The sequence below is a fragment of the Apodemus sylvaticus genome, chromosome 10 (assembly GCF_947179515.1).
Source record: "Apodemus sylvaticus chromosome 10, mApoSyl1.1, whole genome shotgun sequence".
Lineage (NCBI taxonomy): Eukaryota > Metazoa > Chordata > Mammalia > Rodentia > Muridae > Apodemus > Apodemus sylvaticus.
The window spans coordinates 52,069,828-52,075,611 of record NC_067481.1 but is presented as its reverse complement, the minus strand read 5'-3'; the positions used below and the strand labels follow the sequence as shown (position 1 = coordinate 52,075,611).

The window sequence follows — 5,784 nt, the reverse complement described above, 5'->3', positions numbered from 1 at the left end:
CCCAGTAGAGGCTCATAACCTTGGACAGTCTGTCTACATACAAAGTTTGTTGGTGGGGGGAGGGTTAGTTTGGTTTGTTAAACAGAGTTTACAAGTTCAAGATGTGCAAGCACTTATTACCCCATCAGTGTGAGCACATCACATGAATTCACACTTCTGGGCTTTGTACATGCCGTCCCCACCACCTGTAACAGAATCAGCTTTTCCTCCATCATTAGGTCAGCCTGGTGTGCCTTGCAGATCCTACTCATCCTTCAAAACTTAGCTCAGACATCACCTCCCCTGGGAAGCCCTTGTCACTTTCCCCTTACATGGAAATGAGTCGCTTATTTGTGCTATCCCCACAGCGTCGTGAGCATGCCTGGACCTCCACACTTCTCTCACTCTGCTAACACTCCTTGGTGTTTTGTTGGAGACAGGATCTTGCTCCATAGTCCAGGATGACTGGGAGTCACTGTGTAGCCTAGGCTAGCTTTGAGCTTAGCATTTATTTAGTTTTAGCTTTTGAGGCTGCCTCAGCCCCCTGAGACCTGGGATTACAGAAATATGCCACTACAGATGGCTTTTCACTGTGCAGAAATTGGGTACTGTTCTGTGACCCTAGATGATGTCATCTTCACAGGTGTGGGGTGTGTCCTGGGTTCACCAGCGAACAACTTACATCTGCCGAAGTACCTGATACGGTACAGTAAAAGCAACGAAAGTTTGTTGAATTGAGTTTGATTTCTACCTGGCAGGTAACAAGTCTTCCTTTCTAACCCCTCACAGAGAACACGTGATTGTATTATTTCCCCACTTTGGGAAGCCCTGCTCACCACACCACAACGCTGTACATCTGGGTCCTTTGATGGATGAAGACGGTGAAGTGACCCAGCCCCAAGAACAGAGCTGCTGGGCCACTCTGCCAGATGTGTGCCTGCGACGTGTTTTCTGGTGGCTGGGAGACAGGGACAGGTCCAGAGCTGCCCTGGTCTGCAGAAAGTGGAACCAGATCATGTACTCAGCTGACCTCTGGCGATACAGGACCATCACGTTCAGTGGAAGGCCATCCAGGGTACACGCATCTGAATTTGAGTCAGCACTCTGGTACGTGAAGAAATTTGGCCGATACCTGGAACACCTGGAAATCAAGTTCCTGAACCCTTACAATGCGGTCTTGACCAAGAAGTTCCAGGTCACCATGCGAGGCCTCCTGTCGTGCCTGGGCAAGAGTAACAACCGCCTGCGATCGCTCTCCATCCAGCACCTGGAGCTGGATCGGCTGGTCTGGAGAAACAGCATTAGGGGTTCACTCATCAAGAGCCTGAGTTTTTTCTTAAAGAAAATGGGCAAACACCTGGACCATCTCAGCCTGAAAGGAGCCCGGCTGACGGTGGAACAAGGCTGCCACATCCTCAACTCCCTGAGCTACATGCGGAATGAGAACGTGGCCTCAGAGCTCAACATTGAAGACTTCTTCAGCCATCACCTGGCTGTCTACGGCAGCTCCCAGTTCAACAAGGCCATGGCCACATTCCACAACTTGACATTCCTAACACTCAACTACAACTGTATCTCCGACGAGCTGCTGGAGACCTTGTGCGAGAACAACGCCGGCACACTCCGGACCATGAACATTAAGTGCCATGTTCATGACCCTCACGGTCAGGTAGTCTGGGGTATGTCCTGGGCCAAGCTGGCCAGGCAGGCCAGCAACCTGAAGGTGAACTTCTTCTTTGAGCGGGTGATGAAATATGAACGCCTGGCCCGGATCTTGCTGCAGGAGATTCCAGTCAGGAGCATTAGCCTGAGGAGCTGCTATTTCAGTGACCCAGACTGGTCCATGAGGCCTACTCTGACAGACCTCCTTCCGACCTTCCGGAACACTCTGCAGGTGAGTGGCAAGTCTGACCCCCAGGAGACTATGAGGAGCTCTTGTCACCGGAAAGCCTGTCTGGGCTGGGCTTCTATGTTCTCCCTTCATTCTTTGTCAAAGTTCTAGATGTTACTAAGTGTAGTGGCTGTTCCTGGTTGTCAACTTGAATATGTCAAGTTTCTGACCTGAATCTTGGCATGGAGATCTTGAAGCATAGTGGCTATGAATCCCAGAAGATTAAGACAGGGAGAGCTCTGAGTTTAAGGTCATCTGGGATTAAAGGAATAGTAGTACATGCCTTTGATCTGGATCACAACTTCTGCTGGAGACCTACAGAAGGACATTGGAAGAAGGAAGATTGACTCTCTTCTTCACCTGCTTCCTTGTGGCACTGAGCAACTGCTAGATCCTTGGACTTCCATCCACAGCTGCTGCTGACCATTGTTGGGGAGTTGGACTACAGACTGTAAGCCATCGACAAATTCCCTTACTATATAGAGACTACCCATAAGAGTCATACTGTGACTCTAGAGAACCCGGACTAATACTGGGTTGGTACTGGGAATGGTTGTAGAGGAGCAGAAGTATAAGGATGAATCTTAAAAAATCTGGTGTGGGTTTGATAATTCACCAGCACCTTCAACTACTGAAACCTCTCCAGTCTCCCTCCTGGGAGCTCTGAAAATATTGAAGACTCGTGGATGAAACTATATTTCAAGCTTAAAGAAGCTAATGCCTTTGATTATCTTGATGAATTAGGTGATTCAGGTGTACAAAACTTTCTAGAAGATGGGGGAAAAATCAGAGAATGATTTTGCTAGCTGGTTGCTCTTAGCATCTCAGGGGATAAAAGCGGTGAAGAGAATTGTATAATAAAATCGAACAGCTCCAGATGCAAGTAAACAATCTAAAAGTTGCTAAGTGTGTCCTTGAAGAAAATCTTCTCTCCAGACTTCTGTAAATAGTAGGGGGATTTGTCGATGACTTACAGTCTTTAGTTCAAGTCCCCAACAATGGTAGCAGCAGTTGTGGATGGAAGTCCAAGGATCTAGCAGCAGTTGCTCAGTCCCACAAGACAAGCAGGTGAAGAAGAGAGTCAAAGGCATGTACCACCATGCCTTTAATCCCAGATGACCTTGAACTCAGAGCTCTCCCTGTCTTAATCTTCTGGGATTCATAGCCACTCTGCCTCAAGATCTCCATGCCAAGATCCAGGTCAGAAACTTGTATCTCTTAGCTTCCAGATTAGGATCACAGGTGAGCCTTCCAATTCTGGATTGTGGTTCATTCCAGACATAGTCAAGTTGACCACCAAGAATAGCCACTACACTAAGCAAGTTCTCAAGCCTTCCACACACTGTCAAGACCACAGCAGATGAGAAAACCATGGTACGCTGGCTGCCTGTCAACCAACAAAAGTTCCCTTATCCTTAGTGTAGATCTTTGACACCTGAGCCAGGAGAAGCCTTGCTGGGGACAAATGGCTCCCCACCTTCCCACTGGCTCACAGCAGTACACAGGTGGCCTGTAGTTCCTGTGATCAGTACATAGCACAGGACGGGAAGAAATGTCCCCTGGGCTGTCCCAGCACCTCTGTCCCCTATCCCCAACCTCCTGTGCTCTTCTAGAAGTTAACATTCGAGTTCAACAATAATCACGAGTCTCTAGATGAGCAGCTGCACCTCCTCATCCTGGCCTGTCGGAAGCTGTTTTACTTCAAAATCTGGGCTTTCCTGGACGTTAAGTTTGTGGAGCGGATCCTGAAGAGCCAGGAGGAAGGGCAGTGCTCCCTGCGCACACTGAAGGTAAGGACTCTCAGCTGTTGGCATTGGGTGATGCAGAGACATCTAGACCTGGCACTTTTGCTCTGATGCCCATTGCAAAGTGGGACAGGCACTGCCCCTGGATTTGTCCATGGGAGATGACCAGTCCCCCACACAGGATCTGGCAGTCTCTTCTGCTCTGTCTCCTCTGAGTTTTACATCATTAATCTAGCCAACCCTACATCTTTACTGAAGATGTATAGGGTTTTTGTTGTTGTTATTCTCTAAACATAACATCTGCATTATAGCTAGCATTATAAGCAATCGAGAGATAATCTGCAGACACTGTTCCATTTTACGTACAGGACTCAAACATCCATGCATGCATGCATGCATCTTGGTATCCAAAGGGGGCCCTGGCATCAATCCCTTGCAGATGCCAAGGGAAATTTGCTTGGGGTTTTTCTGATTTTGTATGTATAGATGCATGTGGACAGTTGTCAGATTCTAAGTGATGTAGTCACTGTGTGTGTGTGTGTGTGTGTGTGTGTGTGTGTGTGTGCATGCATGTGTGTTTCTTTATTGGCACAGGTGAGAATTTATACAAACCGATACGAGACAAATGAAGAGGACAGGACCCTACGGGAAATTTACAGGAAATACAGAAAGCTGATCGATTCAGAACTTAACTATTTTGTCATCGCCTACCCCATGATGTAAAGAGTGCTCTCCAGAGGAAGACATCTAGATGCACTTTGAACCTGAAAACCTGGTTCTCAGTGAATTACCTTTGGGGCTCCCATGCCCTCATCCCCTTTTCTTCTCTCTCCTTTAACCAGTTCTACACTATCATAACCAGCCTTGCAAAGGCTGGACTGGTGGTGATGGTGAGGCCCCGAGCATCTTTAAAGTGCTATCTTTACCAACATACCGGTTGGCTTCTTTTTGTCATTTGGTGTAGTTTTTTTGTTGGTGGTAGTTTGGGTTTTTGTTTTGTTTTGTTCTTTTGTTTGTTTGTTTAAATTGGGCATCCCACTCAGTTACAGAGCAAACTCAAAGTTTGCTAAGGGAGTCTGACCTCTGCTCACCTGGACAGGTGTGACCAGCCAGTGAGCAAACCTTCTACCAACCAACTTTACCCATTTAGAAATGGTTTGTACTGAGGTGGTGATAACACACACCTTTAATCCCAGCACATGGAAGGCAGAGGAAAGTGGATCTCTGAGTTTGAGGTCAGCCTGGTCTATGGAGCAAGTTCCAGGACAGCCAGGGCTACACAGAGAAACACTGTCTTGAAAAGCAAAATAATGACACAAAAATGCTTTGTATCCTGACTGACCTTCACGTCAGAACCCCTGACCTTGAGGTTGCCTGGGTCTGATCACACATAATCAAACCCATCAGTATTTCCTTGGATGAAGTGGGACCCTTCCCATTCTCAGAAGGAGCCACTCAGGGATGGATCTGCCCACAGAGGGAACTCGGGTGCTGGGTTATCAGCCCTGTGAAAGACTCCTGCCCCAATCTGGCCAGAACCTCCTTTAAGTTTTCTGTCCAGGTGACAATCGTGTCCAGCCTGCTGTGAACACTCAGTCCTCAGACTTGAGGACAGATTAGAGGTAGCCATTTTACATTCATGTTTCTAAAAAATCTGTAATGTAGTATGACCTAATGCTATGTAAATAGGAGAAAACCACAAAACTATATTTAGAATTATATCTATCATATAAAACACATCTAAAGACAAGTTTAAAGCTTGAAAGATATAACAGAAATTGATTGGGGGAGAATTTTGGTGGGTATTTTTGTCTTTATGTTTTCCTTTATTTTTCTACTTTTTTACAGTGACCTGACCATGTCATTTTTAGTAATTAAGAACACAATCTAGTATGTCTCTGATCATGAGTGACCACTGGATTCTTCTGGTCCTTTGATTTCTTTGCTTCTTCTTTTTTAAGATCAACTCTAAAGCGTTTGATAATTCTCCTTCTTCCTCTCCCTTCCCTGCTCACCATCCCCTTGTAAGTCCCTCCAGTCTCCTTTCTTTAACATCATGTGTCCTTTGATCCCAACCTACCCTTCATCCCCGTGCTCACACATCCTCCCTTAGCTGTCTTAACTCTCTCTTCGTCTCCTTTCTAGTACCTTAAGTTTACCCACATTTAT

At 46.6% G+C, this 5,784-nt stretch overlaps 1 protein-coding gene across 1 annotated transcript; it reads left to right on the top strand.

The window, feature by feature from the left end:
- Positions 1-775: 775 nt before the first annotated feature.
- Positions 776-5,068, top strand: Fbxo39 (F-box protein 39). The gene is made up of 3 exons (XM_052196126.1): positions 776-1,873; positions 3,484-3,660; positions 4,210-5,068. The coding sequence occupies exons 1-3, from the start codon at positions 848-850 to the stop codon at positions 4,336-4,338; spliced, it is 1,332 nt and encodes a 443-aa protein (XP_052052086.1). The 5' UTR covers positions 776-847; the 3' UTR covers positions 4,339-5,068.
- The last annotated feature ends 716 nt before the right edge of the window (positions 5,069-5,784 follow it).

Bases quoted from the DNA above. Each gene is read 5' to 3' on its own strand.
- Fbxo39 (XM_052196126.1), top strand. From the start codon at position 848: ATGGATGAAGACGGTGAAGTGACCCAGCCCCAAGAACAGAGCTGCTGG. The intron at 1,874-3,483 runs GTGAGTGGCAAG...GTGCTCTTCTAG, and splicing joins CCTTCCGGAACACTCTGCAG to AAGTTAACATTCGAGTTCAA. The intron at 3,661-4,209 runs GTAAGGACTCTC...TTATTGGCACAG, and splicing joins GCTCCCTGCGCACACTGAAG to GTGAGAATTTATACAAACCG.